At 53.2% G+C, this 20,160-nt stretch overlaps 2 protein-coding genes across 2 annotated transcripts; one reads left to right on the forward strand and one right to left on the reverse strand.

The window, feature by feature from the left end:
• Positions 1-1,256: 1,256 nt before the first annotated feature.
• On the reverse strand, positions 1,257-2,670 carry LOC101516716 (interferon-induced transmembrane protein 3-like). The gene is made up of 2 exons (XM_012930983.2): positions 2,295-2,670; positions 1,257-1,633 (listed from the first exon to the last, which is right to left on the reverse strand). Exons 1-2 carry the CDS (start codon positions 2,535-2,537, stop codon positions 1,466-1,468), a joined length of 411 nt encoding a protein of 136 aa, XP_012786437.2. The 5' UTR covers positions 2,538-2,670; the 3' UTR covers positions 1,257-1,465.
• Positions 2,671-4,608: 1,938 nt separating this feature from the next.
• LOC131478940 (interferon-induced transmembrane protein 3-like) lies at positions 4,609-19,118 on the forward strand. The gene is made up of 3 exons (XM_058659571.1): positions 4,609-4,632; positions 18,344-18,526; positions 18,859-19,118. Exons 1-3 carry the CDS (start codon positions 4,609-4,611, stop codon positions 19,024-19,026), a joined length of 375 nt encoding a protein of 124 aa, XP_058515554.1. The 3' UTR covers positions 19,027-19,118.
• The last annotated feature ends 1,042 nt before the right edge of the window (positions 19,119-20,160 follow it).

Consider the following 20,160-nt stretch of genomic DNA (forward strand, 5'->3'; position numbering starts at 1 on the left):
CTCTTCTTGCCTAGGTAGGACAGCACCTGCCCACTGCTTTTTTTTTTTTTTTTTAAAGATTTATTCATTTTTATTACAGCCAGATATACACAGAGGAAGAGAGATAGAGAGGAAAATCTTCCATCCGATGATTCACTCCCCAAGTGAGCCGCAACGGGCCGATGCGTGCCGATCCGATGCCGGGAACCAGGAACTTCTTCTGGGTCTCCCACTCGGGTGCAGGGTCCCAATGCATTGGGCCGTCCTCCACTGCTTTCCCAGGTCACAAGCAGGGAGCTGGATGGGAAGTGGAGCTTCCGGGATTAGAACCGGCGCCCATATGGGATCCCGGGGCTTTCAAGGCGAGGACTTTAGCCACTAGGCCACGCCGCCGGGCCCATGCCCACTGCTTTTTAAAGTGGCATTCGATTAATAATTTTCCTTCTAGTTAACTCTGCAAATAGCCACAATGGCCAGAGCTGAGCCGATCAAGAGCTCCTTCCAAGTCTCCCATGTGGGTGCAGGATTCCACGGCTTTGGACTCTCCACTGCTTTCCTAGGCCTCAAGCAGGGAGCTGGACTGCAAGTGGAGCTGCTGAGACCAGAACCAGGGTCCATATGGGATGCTGGGAGAGGCTTACCTACCATGGGCTGGCCCTGGCTTTTGGGTGAGCTGGTCCCTGGGAGCTGTCCTCCTGGGCCCCTCCCAACAGGCTCCCCTGCAAGTCAGCTCCAGCCAGTCACTTGCTCTCTCCTGTCCCAGCACTGTACACGCACCCCACCACAGCCCCTCCCTCAGGCTGCGGGGATGCGGTCGGTGGGGCCTGGACTCACCTGCCACCTCCACAGGCAGAAGAGAGGAGCTGTGTGGAGTGCAAAGGCAGGAAGCCTGGCCAGCAGCCCACGCAGAGGATGCCCATCACGGTGCCTGCCGTCTGTTTCCAAGTCCTCCTCGGACCTGGCCACCAACAGGTTGCAGGCGGGTGACCACCTGGGGCTCCTGAAGGAACTAGGAAATGCCAAGCACAGGGACCCCTCTCTCCACACCACCTGGACAGCACAGGTCAGGAACTGGGCTGCTGGGATGGGCTGTCTCGGTCACACACTTAAAGTTCCAACCGGCTGAGAGCCAGGCATGTTTTCCTAGAGCCCCCAACCCCCACCCAAGACAGACTGTGCTCGGGCTGCTGCCTCCAGCAAGACCCCTGGCCCTGTCCGGACTCCCTCTGAGCAGCAGAGCTGCTAGGTGCCACCCCCAGACACATCTCAGAACCATCGCAAACACAGGCACTTTATTGAAACCTATGGTGCACAGGTGTGGGGGCGGACACGCGTGAGGGTGGACAGGCGCTGTGGTGGACCTGCGGTAGGGCACACAGGAGTGGCAGTGGACATGCATGAGGCTGGACAGTGCCCAGGAGGCTGGGGAGGGGCAGGGGCGGGCTGCCAGCACAGGTGTGCACTGCAGGCCTGGCGAGGTCCTCCTCTAATGAGGAATTGCCTGGGCAATGGCTGCTATGTTGAGCACAACGATGACAGTGGTCGCCACGAAGAGGAGGATGCTGGTCACCAGGGCACAGATGTTCAGGCACTTGGCGGTGGATGCGTAGGCCTGGGCCCCAACCACGTCACCCACCATCTTCCTGTCTCTCGACTGGGGGGAAAGAAGCAGGAAGGGGGACCCGGTCAGGGCAGTTGAGAGCCAAGTGCCAGCTCCTGGCCAGAACAGGCTCCACCCGCCCTAGGCTGGCCCCGTGAGAAGTGGCTGGTGTTGACCAGAAGGGAGGATGCCTGTGGGGCCGGAAGGGATCGAGTCCAGTCCCGGCTGGCCAGGTCAGCCCACGCGGCCAGAGCCTAATCCTGCACTCAGGCCTTCTCAGTCCCCTCCACTGTAGGAGGACATTGTGACCATAGAAGGTCAGTGAGCACAGGATTACAGTTGGTTGGACCTTATTGGATATCATTTGCATAAGAACAGTTGAGTGGACAGTATGTATATGAGATCACCTGGTGGAATATACAAGACAAAAGAGTTCCAAACAAAAGCATTGATGGTTTTGTTGATGTGCTCAATACTTCCTCCCTAATCCTATATGACCCTCAGAGTATAAAGTCTGATGCTACTAATAAACCTCGGCTTTTGACCATCAGTCAGGAGTCCACGCGTGTTATTATCGGCTCCGTGCACCAAGTACATCGCTGCGGGACAGCGACACTCCACACACACGGAGACACACTCACACCCAAGCTCCACAGATGCCACCTGGCAGAGCCTGAAGGCCACCCACTGCCCATGACCCCGGCGCCCCACACACCTTCACCGAGTAGGCATATGCCACGAAGCCCAGGCAACACCAGTTGAAGAACAGCGTGTTGAAGAGGGACCAGACCACGTGGTCGGGCACAGCAGTATCGCTGCGAATGTTGATGACGGTGGAAGACACCGTGCCTTGGCTGGATGGTGCCCCCAGCACCGAGATCTCATGGTCCTCCCTCAGAACCTCGTAGTTCTGGGGGTGGCTGGCGCTGGAGAAGACGGTTTTCGCGGAGCTGTTCATGTTGCAGGGACTGCTAGCTGAGTGAAGTGTGCGCCCCTCCCTTCACCTCCCCTCCTGGTGGGCAGTTTCGATTTCACTTCAGTTTCTATTTCCCAGAGAATTGCGATTACGGAGCGGGAGGAGTCATTGCTAAAACCTGGCTGTAACCACAATCCGGGAAGTGGCTGGTGGGAGTCCAGTATGGTCTCCTCTTCCCCGCCCCCAAGAGGGGCAGGGAACCTGGGCCCACCCCAGCCAGCTCACAGCCGCCCCCGCGAGCGCCTGGGGCTCCCCCAAACCCTGCCCCGGGGAGGGTCCTTGGCTCGAGACCCCCCAATGGAATCATGGACCAGGCAAGGAGCCCAAAAACTGGGTGGAGAGGGGCACGGGGCGTGGCTTCCGGGAATGGGATGCGCAGCAAGCAGAACCCGAATTTGCGCCTCTTACCCGCAGGCTGGGAAACAGACCGCCACCAGCGGGCGCTCGCCACATCGCTGCACCCCAACTCTGCATTTCCAGGTCTGCGGAACAAGACCTGGCTAGGTGGAAATGATGGGCCCCACACCCTCGCCCCATTTCCTTGGATCCTCCACCATTAGGAACACCCCAAGAGGCCAAGGGTCCCTGCCACGGGGTCACCCTATCTCCGCCCAGGCACATGGCCACCCCTTGAAATTCCTCGCTCTCGTTTCTTCTCTCCTGTGCCACTTTCCTAACAAGCTCTGCTGCTCCTCTCTCCTTGCTGAGCCAATTCCGCGGCTGCAGCTTTGTGGGCCATAGACGTGGTTGAAGCCAGACGTTGGAGTCTCCTCGGCTCGGACCGGCTGCCCCGACACACCCCGGTGCTTGGCGGCTCGGACCTTGGCGGGGAGCGCGGCTGGAGGGGTGCGCGGCTGGCGGCGCCCCGTACTGGCAGAGCCGAATTCGGGGCCTGGTTGCGGCTGGCATGGCGCGGGGTGTCCCCGGGACGGGACGCTCCAGGAGGTTACTGACCCACCCGCGCCAAGGCCACCTTCCCGCTCCTGTACACCTGCTCTCCTTGCCCGACCTTCGGCCCCTGGCTCACACACAGCAGCCCAGCGGCCTGAGCTTCCGGCCGCTGTCTATTTTTATTGAAAAGGCAGATTTACAGAGAGAGAAAGTTCTTCCATCCGCTGGTACGCTCCCCAAAGGGCCGCAGTGCAAGGAGTCAGATGGGCTAATGGTAGTCTCTGGTTATGGGGAAAATATAAAATCTTGCCCGCCCCTTTATTTCTGCCTCTTTTGGAAAGAGGACCCCAGGTGTCTGCTTCTCCGGAGGAAGAGCGACTGGACGGCAGGAAGTCGCTGAGCATAGGTTTCCCCTGAAATCGAAAAAGTGTGAGGAAGTCCCGCTGTCTGTATTTCCCTCAAGATGGAGCAGAGATGGTGTTGTGGAGGATTTGGTGTGAAAGAACACAACAAACTTGTTTCTTGAATTTTCGTGTGGACAACTCCAGATTGCAAAGCAAAATTTTCTTTTTCTTTTTTTTTATTGCAAAGTCAGAAATATAGAGAGAGGCGAGACAGGAAGATCTTCCGTCTGATAGTTCACTCCCCGAGTGAGCGCAACGCCTAGTGCTGCGCTGATCTGAAGCCAGGAGCCAGGAACCTCTTCCAGGTCTCCCACAAGGGTGCAGGGTCCCAAGGCTTTGGGCCGTCCTCGACTGCTTTCCCAGGCCACAAGCAGGGAGCTGGATTAGAACCAGCGCCCATATGGAATCTCCGAGCATTCAAGGCGAGAACTTTAGGCACTAGGCCATGGCGCCGGGCAGCAAAGCAAGACTTGAGAGAGAGGTCTCCTGCCATAGTGAGAGGCGGCGGCCCCACAGAAGGAAAACTCCGGAGGAAATGATGCTGCTCACCATCCCAGGGAGTGTTAGGTTTTAAATGCACTCAAAGTGCACAGCCAAGTCCTCTCATGATTAGTTTACCACAAGCCCAAATCGCAGACGCAGCAAGGTGCTTTGCAGGCCCTTTATTCCATCAGGATAGGAACGGGAGGCAGGGTGGAGGGGTAGAGAACCTGCCATGGTGGCAGGATGGGGGCTGCCAGGGCAGGGGAGGGGGCGAGATGGAGGAGGACGGGGAGAGCCAGGTAAGAAGGGAGCAGGAAGCACCTTTTTACATTTTTTAAAAAAAAAATGTATTATTTTTATTGGAAAGGCAGATATGCAGAGAGGAGGAGAGACAGAGAGGAAGATCTTCCAGCCGATGGTTCACTCCCCAAATGACTGCAATGGCCAGAGCTGAGCCAGTCTGAAGCCAGGAGTCAGGAGCTTCTTCCGGGTCTCCCACGCGGGTGCAGGGTCCCAAGGCTTTGGGCCGTCCTCTACTGCTTTCCCAGGCCACATGCAGGGAGCTGGATGGGAAGCGGGGCTGCTGGGATTAGAACCGAATCCATATAAGATCCCCCTCATTCAAGGTTAGGGCTTTAGCTGGTAGGCTACCATGCTGGGCTCCACCTTTTTACATTTTGAAGGGTAACTTTTCTGGTGACCAGAGACCCTAACTTCCTACTATCCTGTCTGTCTCCTCACATGCCCTTCCCACGCCTGAGGGTCCAACCTGTCAGGAAGTGGCCAGGTCACCTCTCCAGAACAGAGGCTTCGACCCTCTGCCCCGCCAGTTGTTTGCCTGTGGACACCCGTGTCCACGTTATGCCGGGAAGCTGAGGGTGTACCTTAAGTGCCCAGGGGCATTTAACTTAAGTGAGGGCAGCATGGGTGGGTCACCTAGGTACTAGATGTGCTGCCCGCCCAGACAGGCTGCCCATCGCCAAGGGAGGCCTACCCAGAGCTACCTCTCTTCTGTGGAGCGCTGGATGAGACGGACAAGCAGGCAGCCTTGACTCCCAGCACTGGCAAGACAGGAAGTCCACAGTGGGCTTTGAATGGACTGGAAGTCCACACAGTGGCAGGCTGTGAGCTGGACAGGAAGTCCACATGGTGGCGGGCTCTGGATGGACAGGAAGTCCACAGTGGGTGGACTCTGAGCTGCCCTCTGCCTAAGCCTGGCTTCCTACATGGAAGGCAGTGGCTGGCCAGGCTGCGTGTCCACCTGCGCTGCCTGCCTGCTGCCTCTGGACAGACCACCGTGCCCCACCCCTGCGTTCTGTAGCTTTCCTTCACTGTCGGGCCACCAGAGTAGAGAGACAGTCCAGGCCACCTCTGGCCTTTGTCCCTGCAAGTGGCGATTGTACCTGCAGCCTACATAATGGTGGCACGCTAAGTTGTTGGAATTCCAGTAACACTCTTATCCCCCTGCTTGCCCCGTTCACCGCACCTGCAACAAAGCAGACTGAGCTATAAAACCCTCAAAAACAAACAACAAAAAAAAACTGCTTCTTGGACGGGGTTTTTGACCTCTGGTTCACCTTGTGGCCAAGTGGTGTTAGGAGAAATACTGGGGCAGGGGCTCAACAGGCTGATCCTGCCCTCCTAGTGCCAGGATCCCATATAGGCTCTAGTTTGTGTCCTGGCTGCTTCACTTCCCATCCAGCTCCTCACTTGTGGCCTGGGAAAGTATCTGAGGATGGTCCAAAGCCTTGGGGCCCTGCACTCATGTGGGAGACCTGAAGGAAGTTCCTGGCTCCTGGCTCCTGGCTCCGGATCGGCACAGCACTGGCCGTTGCGCTCACTTGGGGAGTGAACCAGTGGATGGAAGCTCTTTGTCTCTCCTTCTCTCTGGAAATTTGCCTATCCAATAAAAAAAAATAAATCTTAAAAAAAAAAAAAAAACAATGAAAGCAAGCCAGTAAGAACAATTTCCAGGGACTGGATCAAGCTGTGCGCCCCAGGGGGTACAAGGGTCCTACCTGAGGGCACAGGGCAGGAGGGGACACCAGGGCTCCCCACTGTCCCCATGGGTGGGCCAATGTTGCAAGGGACCTGTAGCCTCTCAGGGAGCTTGACACGCAGCCCCGTGTCCATTCCTGAGCCCGTTTCCGGCCGGAGACGGCAGGGAAATGTGCATCTCGTGTCCCGAGTCCCGTTCTGTAAGGGACCTTAGTCTCCTGGAGGACACAGGGTCCAGTGTGGGCAAAGGGCTGATCTCCCCAGTGAGACATGGTGGTGGGTGCAAGGGCGTTGGCAGACTTCAGAGAGCCAGTTGGTCCTCTGACCACAGGCTGGAGATGGAGAGGAGTGGCATGGCCAGATGAGCCCGCCCGGATGGCATGACTGCTCCTGGGCAGCTCAGCGGGGGTCACAGAAGACAAAGAGTTTAGACGGGAGACCACGGTGGAGAGTGTGAGGATGCAGGGACAGCCTACAGGATGACACCCAAGACCACAGTGGGGAGTGTGACGTCAGGACAGATGGCAGGCAGGGGGCTGCCTGGGTCAGGGCTGAGAGCCTGGGCCACTCTGACTGGAGCCCCTGTGTGCTCTGGGTGGGACTTGCGTCTGTCATTCTCTCTCTGGAACACTGCTGGCAGAGTCTGTGCAGCGGCAGACATTTCTCCCACTGAACGTCACAGCTCCCCTGAGACAGGACTGGGAAGGACCCCAAGCCGCCCTGTGACTGCTGCTGGGGGTGTGGGCAAAAACTGTGTGGAGAGACAGAAGGCTGAAGAGCTCTTCCATGTTTCCTCATTCAACCACACAGTACCCCTCCCCTTGCCTTCCTGCACACACAGGCGCGTGTTTTCCAGTTTGGTGACAGGGGAACTCGATCGGACCACCAGGGAGGGCAGTGCTGCTGAACCCAGGGGAGGGTGGGCCACGTGGCCTGGTGGTCACACACACCCTCCCAGGGCAGGTGGGCCATGTGGGTTGGTGGTTACATTCATCGCCTCACAGCTGTGCCCAGATTGGCCTCCGACTTCATCTTGCTATCCTGCAGGCCTGGGAGGCAGTGGTGATGGCCCAATTCCTGGGGTCCCTGCCCCCCATGGATGTTCTGTATTGAGACCCCAGTCCGGGTTTCCACCCCAGTCTGGCCACTGAGCAGGAACTGGAAAGACAGCTTGTGCTGGAGCTCCCAGGTGGGCTCTCCAGGCCACAGCCCTGTCCTGTGACCACAGCCCATTGTGGGGGAACTCAGCGAAGGTGCTGCAAGGGCTAGAATGCTGACATCCGCAGGAGGCTGCAGATGGAGACCAGAGCTCGTGGTGCTGAGAACCTGGACTTGGGGACTTGGCCCAGCGGGGCAGTGAATGAAGGCCACTACTGCACATACTGGTCCTGGGCAGGACATGGCCACCCACCACAGGCAGAGTGGTTTTCTAACCATTCACCACAGCTCCTCTCTGAGCAGAGTGGACGCCACTGTTGTAGGGTTTCCGACCCCAAATATGGCAGCAACCTCAATTCTTGTCTCACAGAAAGAATTTTCATGCAGACACAGTTTGATTTTAAAGCAAGATTTATTAGAAAAGCTGAGGAGAGAGACTCCTGTCCTAGTGACGGGAGGGACCTTCAAGAGAGAAAAGAACCCATATCTCCTGCCATAGTGGCAAGAGGAAAGAAAGACCCAAATTAATGGTGGGAATCACATCTTTCTTTTTTTTTTTTTTTTTTAAAGATTTATTCATTTTATTACAACCAGATATACACAGAGGAGGAGAGACAGAGAGGAAGATCTTCCGTCCGATGATTCACTCCCCAAGTGAGCCGCAACGGGCCGATGCGCCAATCCGATGCCGGGAACCTGGAACCTCTTCCGGGTCTCCCACTCGGGTGCAGGGTCCCAACGCATTGGGCCGTCCTCAACTGCTTTCCCAGGCCACAAGCAGGGAGCTGGATGGGAAGTGGAGCTTCCGGGATTAGAACCGGCGCCCATATGGGATCCCGAGGCTTTCAAGGCGAGGACTTTAGCTGCTAGGCCATGCCGCCGGGCCCGGGAATCACATCTTTCAAAAGTTCACCTCAAAGATGTTTCTCCACAAACAAAGGAGAGTTCTTGTTTTCCATGGTAGCTGGCCCTGGGACAAAAGGCCCCAAAAGGTGTTACTGGTGAGCTTCCTTAGTCTTCAGTGATAAAGAGGCCAGTCTGACACTGCCCGTTGGCAATGGCTAGAGACAGACCTGGGCTGACGCTGTAGGTGGGGAACTTGATATATTAATGCACCCTTGCGTCTCGGGGAAGCGTGTTCTTGGTATGTTAAATATGCACTTGTCTGTTGGGAGAAACGTGCTCTGGTGAATCCAAGACATGGTGGGGAAAATACCCTTTTAAATTTGAGAAAAAATGATGACTTGGGGATACGGAATAGCCTAACTGCCTACTACCCAGTCTAACTCCTCTCTCAGTAGGGCTGTGTGACATGTGTGGATGTGTGGTGGGATCTGTTAGAGTCCGGGCTAAAGCCCCCGGACGTCAGGGTGCGAGTCAACCCCCAGAGAACGACGAAGAGTCTCGCTGGTAATGCAAACAGCAAACAGAGTTTATTGCGCCAGCATGCTGGGGTCAGACCACACTTGGGGCATGCAGGCCAGCCAAGCGGGCGGTCGGACCTCGAACTAGCCCAAGACAGAAACTTATATAGGCCCTTTTGGGATGGGAAATACATCAAAAGCAACAGCCTTAGACATGTTCATTTTATGGCCTTCAGGTGCAGGGAGCCTGTTCCGTTCCCATACACTATCTTTATGGCTCATCCCATTCTCACACCCTTATCTTCCTCCTGCCTGGGACCAGAGAAGAATTGCGCCCTTGCCCCCTGCACCTGGGTTCACAAAGTTGCAAGACAGCAAAAAACAGATTTATTGCTAAAGTGGAATCCTCCCGAAGTCCAGGCGCCTCCCGGCTTAGCAAAGTAGCAGTTTCTTCAGCAAAAGGGAATCTCACACTGCCCAACAAAAACATTCCATTCTAGCATTCTAATATACTATCATTCTAACATAGCATTTCATTATTCTAACATTTACCTACACTCTAACACTCCCACCTTTTCTGTTTCATGTTGAGGAATCTTTCTCAGCGCAGGGCTGCTGTTGGAACTGTTAGAGGCAACCAAAATGTTAAAAGGCCTAAATACTAGAAGTAGTTTGAATAAGTCAGAAGCAGCTTGAATTTAAAGTAAAAAGAAGTTTTACAAATGCCGGGCCCCACACCGAGGCTTAGGCTGTAAGGGTCAGTGGGTCCCTGCAGGCCCTGATCAGAGTAAGAGCAAATAGCCCCGGTCCTGTTTTCACACATATGTTCCCTGTTGGTTTGCATCTATAACGCCTTCTTGTCATGGTGAACAGAGACTTGAGGCATTTCGCAGGCCTCTAGTTTTGCCTGGAATGTTTTGTATTTGCTTTAAAATGATTGGAGTGTTTTTCGCGGGCACGGGCTTTGCTGCAAAGGCCAAACTGGCCTATCTGGCTTGTCCCTGGCTCGGGGTCTCTCTTCACTCACCGGTACTGCGTGTCCGTGTGAGGAGCTCGACCCTGGCCAGCCAGCTCAATAAACTCTGCTTGCTGATTGCATCCACGTCTGGTTCTTTGCTGTCCAATGGTGGGACGATTTTGGACCTTAACAGAACTGCTGTCAGAGGACCAGCAACTAGACAGTACTGATACGGTCCTTTACGAATTTTGTCTATTCAGGATATAGGGCCCAATTGTAACTAGTAGAAGTAGGATGACTATAGGCCCTGCCAAGGAGGACAACAGTGTAGTTAGCCATGGGCTCATGTTGAACCATGACTCAAACCACCCTTGCTGGGATTCTCATTCCTTCTTCCTCTGGGCTAGACCTTCACGGAGCTCAGCCATGGAGTCCCTCACTACCCCAGTGTGGTCTACATAGAAGCAACACTCCTCTCCCAGGGCCACGCAAAGACCACCTTGCCTTAGGAACAACAGGTCCAACCCCCTGCGATTCTGTAGGACTACTTCAGATAAGGAGGTAAGGGGTTTCTCTAAAGGGCTAATGGATCGTTCTATGCACTCTAGGTCTTTATCAATTGTCTGTAAGGAGTTGATCTCTCTGGTCTGGGTGATTAAGGATGTGACCCCTGACCCATGCCCACCAGTCCCAGACCTACCAGGGCAGCTATGGTCAGGACAGTCATGGGCTCTCTCTTAAACCTCAGGATAGAGTCAGGTTCCCAATGTTGCAGTACATCATTCTCGGTGTGACACAGGACACGAGGAAGAACTCCCACAATTACACAAAATTCAGTAGTTGCATTAAAAACAGCAATAGATAGGTGCAGGGTTAATCCAGTGCCTGAGCAAAACCACCAACCCCCTGTGGTGGGAGATAACCAACCAGTTTTAACTGAACCAACAAGGCTTGTTATCGAGGAGCAGAGTCTGTGCTTGTCTTTAGGGACAGTACCAATGCAGGATCCTCGTCCATTAACTTGGGCCATAGTCAGAGGGGGGCTCCTGTCAACCCAGTTAGTTGGGGCTACTGCTGAGTGACTCCAGGGAGGGGGGGTAGACATTGCAACATAACCAAATTCTTGGGTAAGGTCAGTACTAGTAATGTTTAGGGTGTCCTACCGTGCACAGATCAGTTTCCACAGAGGCTCGCCCTTTTCTTGACCCCAGATTGGGGAGGGGAAGCTTCAGTCTGCTCCTCTCCCATAGTGGGAGTGTTGGAAGGAGGGAGGGTGTAAGGGGGGCTGCTGGAAGAAGAACGGGGGGTAATGGGCTCCACCGTCTGAGACACAAGGAGGATTCCACTGGGGTTGCGGGTGTATGCGTGATATAACACGACACCTCAGGTCAAGCCGGATATCCACCTCCTATCTCTCTTCCCTAGCTCAGTCAATCTGACTCTGACTAAGTCACACAGGGACTTGCCACAGAATGCCACAGAATTCTTTTTTTTTTTTTTAAAGATTTATTTATTTTTATTACAAAGTCAGATACACAGAGAGGAGGAGAGAGAGAAAGATCTTCCATCCGATGATTCGCTCCCCAAGTGAGCGCAACGGCCGGTGTGGCACCGATCCGAAGCCGGGAACCATGAACCTCTTCCGGGTCTCCCACGCGGGTGCAGGGTCCCAAAGCTTTGGGCCGTCCTTGACTGATTTCCCAGGCCACAAGCAGGGAGCTGGATGGGAAGTGGAGCTGCCGGGATAAGAACCGGCGTCCATATGGGATCCTGGCACATTCAAGGCGAGGACTTTAGCCACTAGGCCATGGCGCAGGGCCTCCATGTTCAGTTTTGAAACTGTACCCTCAGCAGAAAGTCCATTTGAATGCATGCAGAACTATACAGCTGACCAGACTTCGTAGGTCCTGAGAAAACAGAAGCAGACATGACTCTCCAAGAGCCTAATTATGCATTTATACATTCTTTTCAGAAAGGATTTAGCTGAACAATTCACATTTGTGAACATTTTCATCTATAAGCCAAATAAAATACACCACATAGCTTTTACGTAAACATGTACATGCATACCAGGTAACAAAATAGCTTTTGTAACAGCTCTTTTGAAAAATCTCTTAGCTGTTTCAAAGTTACCGATTGTTTAGAATTATATCTTGCTCTTAGTAATCTGAACAAACCATACGTATAGTTTACTATTAAACTTCAGCTTGAATGGATACGATGGGTCTGCTGGAAACTAGAAAAGTATCTATGTTTAGAACTACCAAACATGAAACAAGCAGAGACAGCTGTATTCCACATAGCACTGTCATGCCACCTGTAGGACTTTACACTCATGTACCTTGAAGACCTAGGGCCTAACCATTACGACTGATGACCCCACAACCAGATGGTCACTTAGAGATTCGACAATAAGAGGGAGTATTCCAATAATCAATTTGTTCATCTAGCAGGTGCCTTTCCTTGGTCTGTTGTTTCCACTGGAAAGGCAGATATACAGAGGAGGAGAGACAGAGAGGAAGATCTGCTGTCCGATGGTTCACTCCCCAAGTGGCTGCAACGGCTGGAGCTGAGCCAGTCCGAAGCCAGGAGCCCAGGCCACAAGCAGGGAGCTGGACGGGAAGCAGAACCGCCAGTATTAGAACCTGCACCCATATGGGATCCTGGCACGTTCAAAGTGAGGACTTCAGCTACTAGGCTACCATACTGGGCCCTTTACTGCCAAGCTATCGTGCCAAACCCCTCCCCTGTAAATTGTCAGATATTTACTAGCACTCCTATGTATGCACACTTAATTCTAATGTCAGCATACCTTAGGTATTAATGTTCAACACTTAAACAATGTTGTAATAGTATCTTAAAAAGTATAGACAATTATATATAAAACTTACAAGATGCGTTTCTCAACATGCTTTCTATTCTCTGATAGCCATACTTCCGTAGGACAAAATATTCTAGAAGCAATTCTCTTTTTCTAAATAAAAGCATATCAAATTTTAAATACAATTGCTTTAAGCAATTTGCAACCATTTCTCCCAATTTGTGGAACAACATTTTAACATAAGCCTACCTCAAAACCAGGAAGCGGCAAGTTTTTCAAATTACCTTCCTCTCAATTTGGCTGTTGTCTTAAAAGACTCCCTAAGAATTTACTGAAGCTAGTTAGCAGGTTTAGCTATCAATAAGATGAAAATAACTTAAAAGGAGATGTTCAAACACTGTTGTCTTTCACAAGGAATCAGACTTCAATTTTGTTGTTTTAAAGGCAAACATTCAGAAATTATACACATTATGACCAATTTTACTATGCATTTTTAAATAATTTGTTGTTTTCCTGTAAGGCAAAAATCTCACATACAATCTGTATCAATTTCATGATTAGGAAACATTTTGACCAGTGAACATAAATACTCATTTACTTTAATAGCATATATGATGCAATAAATTTACATAATTTTGTAATATTGTGAGATTATAATCCAAATTATTTTAAATGACAATTATATTATCCAAATTTTGTCTCAATTTTTGAGAGTTCCAGGAATCCTGCTAGAACTTTTAAAGTTCTGAGACTTGGGCCTGGCGGTGTGGCCTAGCGGCTGAAGTTCTCGCCTTGAACGCCTCAGGATCCCATGTGGGTGCCGGTTCTAACCCCGGCAGCTCCACTTCCCATCCAGCTCCCTGCTTGTGGCCTGGGAAAGCAGTCGAGGACGGCCCAATGCTTTGGGACCCTGCACCCATGTGGGAGACCCGGAAGAGGTTCCTGGTCCCGGCTTCGGATTGGCGCGTACTGGCCCGTTGCGGCTCACTTGGGGAGTGAATCATCGGACGGAAGATCTTCCTCTCTGTATATCCGGCTTTGCAATAATAATAAAATCTTAAAAAAAAAAAAAAAAAAGAAATTGGAAATTTAGCTTTGTCTGGACAAAAGTAATAGAACAGCAACAATAATGACTAAACAGACACACACACAATCACCAAACATGTCACAACAGAGACATAAAACTCTCAACCTTTTGTGACTTCCAACCTCTTCTTTGACATACTTTAACCTGGAGATATTTTGTAAAGCAAGCACCTAGGTTCATCTCATGCTTTGGGTTAATTTAACAGTGGATTTGGACCACTCTATATCAGATTTCTTTTATATATAATTGTTGAATCCAGTTACAGAAGGAGTTTCCATATTTTTTTTTCCTTATAAATGTTAAATCACTTCTCTCTTACCCCACCCCTCTCAGCTAGGGGGTAGGGGTATAAAGCAGAGCTAGAGAAATTTAGGCCCTGAGGGTGAATGGGTGTGGTTAAGTCCAGAGAGACTGGGAGAGCAGGTTAAGCCAAAGGTAAAAGCGGTTACAATGGCTGTCGGCTACCCAGCCGGGGGAGCACAGGGAGACCTTCAGACAGAGGGGGATGGGCCGCCCTTGCAGCAAGATTCCGGCCTGGATCATAAGAGAGGTGACAGGATTATCACTCAGTCTTATGTATGTCTGAGCCAATCCTGGAAGCAAACTTAAAACATAAAGGCTATCGGAGAAGAGATGAAAGGATTCTTCCACTCTTGAGAGGGCTGGAGCTACAACAAATAGTTCCTTATACTGTGCTGACCCTTGGCATGACTCAAAACAGGTGTTACAGACATGGGCATAAAATCCTCTGCTGCGGCCCCTTCTCTTCCTCCAGCCTCCATGGTTTGTTGGTGAAAGGCAGGATTTTCCCAATCCAAGGGATTGAAGGAGGTGACCTGCTTACGGCCCATAATGGCAGTCAGTGCTTGACACCTGAGGGCTAGCTCTCTGCCCTTCTGAATTAGATCTGCCAGCTGATGGGGCAAGTATGAACTCTGGGCACCCCTCCATCAGACAAATGGGCCCACTGGAGAGGACTACCCTCCTGGACAAGTGTCCTGATCTGCAGGACAAAAGGTAGGTTTTGCAATGCAAAAGGTTGTCAGGCAGGCCAAGTCTAAGGCCCGTAAGTCTGTGGTTCCTAACAGACACGGGCAGCCGTCAGCTGGAAAGAACTTGAAAATGTCCACAGCTGGAACTCTTTCTTAGGGCAGTAAGGAGCAGGCTGAGCCTTGCTCAGGGCCTTTTAAATCTCCTGTAAGGCTTGTAGATGAGGGGTGTTTAGGAAAATTCAGTCTCCTAGCATTTTGTCTTTTCAAATAATGGAAGTAATTGCCCCACAGACAGGGGTAGCCAAGGGCGTAGCCGATTTATCTCTCCAAGAAGCTTTTGAACTTCTACTAGTGAATATTGTTCCTTAACGCTTAGCAGGGGCTTCAAGGGGGAGGCCTTTTCAAAACAACCCTAACCCTAAAATCTTAAAAAGGAGGGCATCGTAGGAGACATTCACGTTAGCTCTCTCTAAAAGCCCTTCACCTTTCCCCAGACTGCTTGTGATTCCTGGGTTGTACAAGCTCCCAAGGTATTATTATCCAATCTGCCCTGGTACAGGGTTGGTGGGCAAGACCCTGAAGACTAGTCTCGGCCCAGGGCGAGTTAGGCTCATTTCTGCCCCGGCTTGCTTAAGTCTCCCGCATTCCAGGGATATCACGCCGCTGGGCGGTTCCCTCCAGGGTTAATACTAATGGGAAAGGCCTGGACTGGCTGGTGGAGCCCCACCAGAAGCCTTGCAACTGGGATTATGCTCTCTGACTCCCCTTTAACTGGGGGTGGTTCCCCGGCTCTGAGCTTCCCAGAGGCTCTTGTCAGGGCAGCTGTGGTGGGCCAGGGCCAGTGTTCTGGGCCTCAGTTTTGCTGTTCTGTTCCCAAGTACTGCAGGCAAATAAATTAGCCAACTGACCACGGTCCCTCAGACCTTGACTACCTGTGTGTCTGAGATTTCTAACCCTAGGGACTTCAGCATGTATTTTGGCGCCTTAAGCGCGAGATTGTCAATTTCCCCACCGTTATTGCCCAGGGCTTAAGAAAGAGAGGATAGGATAGAAACCAATGGTGCACCTAACACCTCCCTTCCGTTACAGCCTCTCAGGGGATTCCACTGTAGCTACGCCTTGGCCAGGAGGGGAGTCCCCACATTCGTGTAGAGCTGTGGGGTGCCAAGGGGCACTTCCGCAGGGTACACTCTCATTCGAGAGGAGGAATATTGTACCTCACATCACCTTTTCTTTGAGGATCACCTGAAGAGACACCACTTCTCCGGCAATGTACTTCTCTTGGAAGACGCTGCACTGAAGCTGTGTACAAGCCGTTCCTCGCTCCTCTTTCAGAGCCGCACAGGGAGCGGCCAGAAGGTCCAGCCTTCAAGCCCCACATTGGGCGCCAGTTCTGCGGGGTCTCCCCTGGAGATTCCTCTAGTATCCCGTTGCCAGAGGGGGTGAGCCTGCTGCCTCCAGTACAGGCAAGACTAACAGATGGGAAGAGGTTCTGTCCAGCAGTTCTGGTGTATTTGGGAAGTACAGATTCTTATATAGGGTAAAGGATAGCCTCAGGCCAGGAATTTCAGGAATTCCAGAGGGGGAGAAACTAGGAGCCAATTACTAAGAGCATGACTGTGGAAGCCACCTCCCATAGGCCAGGGATAGGTGAGTGAAATGGCCCTGGCCAATCAGGCTTTCTTTGAAACAATGTGACCTCTGCCCTGGTTCACATCCAGGGCTCTGTCCTGGCCCCCCATCTTGCCTGCCACATGTAACCCAGTGACCTTGACTGTTAGCCGCCATCTTGTTGACTTAGTGACCCCTTTGCCTCTGAGCCCCACAGGCCCACATTGGAGACACATTGGGGCTCATCCCAGTGCCCAGCCCCGGGCTCCCCAGCAGGTGCACCCAGTGGCTGCTCAGAGGCTCCTGCCATGCCTGATAATGCCGAATTCAGAACAAACTGGCCAGATACCAGCCCCATGCTGCTGTTTCCCTGGGGCTTCTGTCCAGCCTGAGTGGTGTCACTCCCTACGGCTGCCACTGCCACTTATACCAAGTCTCCAGGGCACACCCTGCTGGATGTCCCGAGACAGACTGCCCAAGCCTTGTGCCAGCACACAGCTGGAGAATGACTGTAAGGCAGCCAGAGCTGAGCAGAGGCCGGCCGGCCCTAGGTGCTGCCCCATGAGGGTTCGGTTGGTCTTCTTGAAGCAGCCTCCTAGTGTGAACCTGTGTGTGTGGTAGGGAAGAGGGAGATAGGAAAAGTGGGTGCTGTGTGGCCACATGAGGGAGCACCCCTAACCTGGAGGTGTGAGTGTCGCTGTCCCGCAGCAATGGACTTGGTGCGCGGAGTCGATAATAACATGCGTGGACCCTGACTGATGGTCAAAAGCCGTAATTTATTAGTGGCATCAGACTTTATACACTGAGGGCCATACAGGATAAGGGAGGAAGTATTGAGCTTATCAACAAAACCATCAATGCTTTTGTTTGGAACTCCTTTTGTCTTGTATATTCCACCTGGTGTTCTCATATACATGCTGTCCACTCAATTGTTCTTATGCAAATGATATCCAATCAGGTATACAAAAGGTAGCCATTTGTTTGTTCTCCAAATATTATCCAACCAACTGTAATCCTGTGCTCCCTGACCTTCTAGGGTCACGATGTCCTCCTACAGAGAGCACTGTGTGCACAGGACCCCAAGCTGAATGGCCTGGCCTGTTGCAGGTTCTCTTGTCCCATGACCCTTGGCTGGCAGGCGGTAGACGCAGCAAGGACTCACGGCCATGGCCCACAGCCGTGGACTTGCTCCTTGCTGGGTCCAGAGTCAGGCTGCCATCCATTGCCATTTGCACAGGCCAGGGAGGTTGAGGAAGAAGAGATCAGGGCAGTGCAGGTGGACATGCATCCCAGCACCCTGGGAACAGGGCTGCATGCTGTCCTACGGCCATCCGCTGACCCTCCCTGACTCTGCCTTGGCCTCTTGCCAGTGAAAGACCCCCGAAGGGTACTTTTCTTCTAGGGAGGCCCCTCCCAAGGAACAGCGAGACCACTTGTACGGATGCAAATAGCAAGAGGTTTATTCAGATACACAGGTACCCGGGGCGACAAAGTCTCTTGGAAGACTTGCGCGCCTTCAGGTTGGGGCGGTGGGTTTTTATAGGGTAGGGAGGCAAAAAAAAGCACAATACAGAAGCGAGATGCATAGTTACAGGATTCTGATAGGCGAAGTCTAATAATAGCTGAGTTGGCGCTGAGTTGGCTCTCTTTCTTAACATTTCTTCCCTCTTTTGGGGCCAGATGTTTGACCACAGATGTGTGGCAAGCTAGTCCTGACCTCGCCCGCTCCTCCCCCAGAGATCCTGTTTTTCTTGGTTAAAGCCTTGCAAAACGGCGTTTCTGCTGCTAAAGCTTATGGTTTTTGGTGAGGGTCTTTCACCAGACGTTTACTTTGCTCCAAAGGAAGACACTCCCAGCAAAGCATCATTTCTCCAAAGGAAGGAAATGGAAATTTCTGAGAACGCACCTCTGCTGGAGAAAGGAGGGGCCCCGGGGCCCCAGGGCCCCGCCCTCCCACCCTCCAGCTAGCCGGGCCCAGCCCCAGGAGCTGCACTTGCCAGTTTTCTGCACTTGGAACACAGGCCTCGCCCGAGTCGGAGATGTTGAAGGAGGGACACCAAATGACCGAGGGAACTCATCCTTCCACCGTCATCAACATCCGCAGCGATACCACTGTGCCCGACCACGTGGTCTGGTCCCTCTTCAACACGCTGTTCTTCAACTGGTGTTGCCTGGGCTTCGTGGCATATGCCTACTCGGTGAAGGTGTGTGGGGCGCCGGGGTCATGGGCAGTGGGTGGCCTTCAGGCTCTGCCAGGTGGCATCTGTGGAGCTTGGGTGTGAGTGTGTCTCCGTGTGTGTGGAGGGGACTGAGAAGGCCTGAGTGCAGGATTAGGCTCTGGCCGCGTGGGCTGACCTGGCCAGCCGGGACTGGACTCGATCCCTTCCGGCCCCACAGGCATCCTCCCTTCTGGTCAACACCAGCCACTTCTCACGGGGCCGAGGCCTAGGGCGGGTGGAGCCTGTTCTGGCCAGGAGCTGGCACTTGGCTCTCAACTGCCCTGACCGGGTCCCCCTTCCTGCTTCTTTCCCCCCAGTCGAGAGACAGGAAGATGGTGGGTGACGTGGTTGGGGCCCAGGCCTACGCATCCACCGCCAAGTGCCTGAACATCTGTGCCCTGGTGACCAGCATCCTCTTCTTCGTGGCGACCATTGTCATCGTTGTGCTCAACATAGCAGCCATTGCCCAGGCAATTCCTCATTAGAGGAGCCTCACCAGGCCTGCTGTGCACACCTGTGCTGGCAGCCCGCCCCTGCCCCTCCCCAGCCTCCTGGGCACTGTCCAGCCTCATGCATGTCCACTACCATATCTCTCCATCCTCACGCGTGTCTACCCTCCCGCATGTCCACCCTCACGCCCGAGCACCATAGGCTTCAATAAAGTGCCTGTCTCTTAATGTTCCTGCGATGTCCCTGGGGGTGGCGCTGGGGAGGAGAGCAGCAGCTGAGGGAGCCCATCCCGGGCAGCTCAGCTCTTCCCCAGTACAGCGTGCTGTGCATCTGTCCCTGACCCAGCACAGCTTCCTGACCTGTGCCGCAAGGCTGTGTGGCGGGAGCGCTTCCCCCTCCTTAGTGAAGCTTCAGGTGCCCTCTCTTGCAGTTTGGGGAAAATGCCCCAGGGAGCAGCCTGGGGTGCTGGGCCTGTGGCGCCCCCTGCTGGTGGGCAGCCTGGGGATGGGGGATATGTGGTGTCCCCTGCTGGTGGCCGGGGCAGCGGCCTGGGCACAACCCCAGCAGGACTTGGGACCAGATGGCAGGCACCAGGGTGAGCGTCCTGTGGGGACCCTTGAGCTTTGCACGGGCTGCTGGCCAGGCCCTCTTCCCTCTTCATCCCACACATGGGAGTCCTTGTCACACCTCATCCCAGCAGCCTGGGGGAGTGTCTGGGGGTGGAGTGCACAGTGCTGAGACAAGGGCTGAAGGGGGATGGGGCGGCCACCCCACAGGACATGGGGGAGTGGGGGGACAGGGTGGTCACCCCACAGGACATGGTAGGACAGGGGGCGGGGTGGCCACCCCACAGGACGTGGGGGAATGGGAGGACGGAGCAGCCACCCCACAGGACATGGGAGGACAGGGGGATGGGGTGGTCACCCCACAGTGTTGCAGGGATTCAACATGAAACACGGCAGCAATCTTGTTTCTTGTCTCACTGGAAAGAATTTTCATATGGACAATTCTAGTTTGCAAAGCAAGATTTATTTGAGGAGAGGAAAAGTGGCTGCTGCCCTAGTGGCAGGAGGGGGCTGCTTGCACAGGGGAGTTAATATCTTCATATATCCTTTGTTCTCCCTCAAGGGAGGAATGTGCTCTTTGGAGAAACACAATTTTCTATTTTA

This window comes from Ochotona princeps, unplaced genomic scaffold (genome assembly GCF_030435755.1).
Source record: "Ochotona princeps isolate mOchPri1 unplaced genomic scaffold, mOchPri1.hap1 HAP1_SCAFFOLD_148, whole genome shotgun sequence".
Taxonomy (NCBI): Eukaryota; Metazoa; Chordata; class Mammalia; order Lagomorpha; family Ochotonidae; genus Ochotona; species Ochotona princeps.

Excerpts from the sequence above, each read along its gene's own strand:
- LOC101516716 (XM_012930983.2), bottom strand. The coding sequence starts at position 2,537 with ATGAACAGCTCCGCGAAAACCGTCTTCTCCAGCGCCAGCCACCCCCAG. Across the intron at positions 1,634-2,294 it reads CATATGCCTACTCGGTGAAG|TCGAGAGACAGGAAGATGGT; the intron begins GTGTGTGGGGCG and ends CTTTCCCCCCAG.
- LOC131478940 (XM_058659571.1), top strand. The coding sequence starts at position 4,609 with ATGGAGGAGGACGGGGAGAGCCAG. Across the intron at positions 4,633-18,343 it reads AGGAGGACGGGGAGAGCCAG|GCCTCGCCCGAGTCGGAGAT; the intron begins GTAAGAAGGGAG and ends CTTGGAACACAG. Across the intron at positions 18,527-18,858 it reads CATATGCCTACTCGGTGAAG|TCGAGAGACAGGAAGATGGT; the intron begins GTGTGTGGGGCG and ends CTTTCCCCCCAG.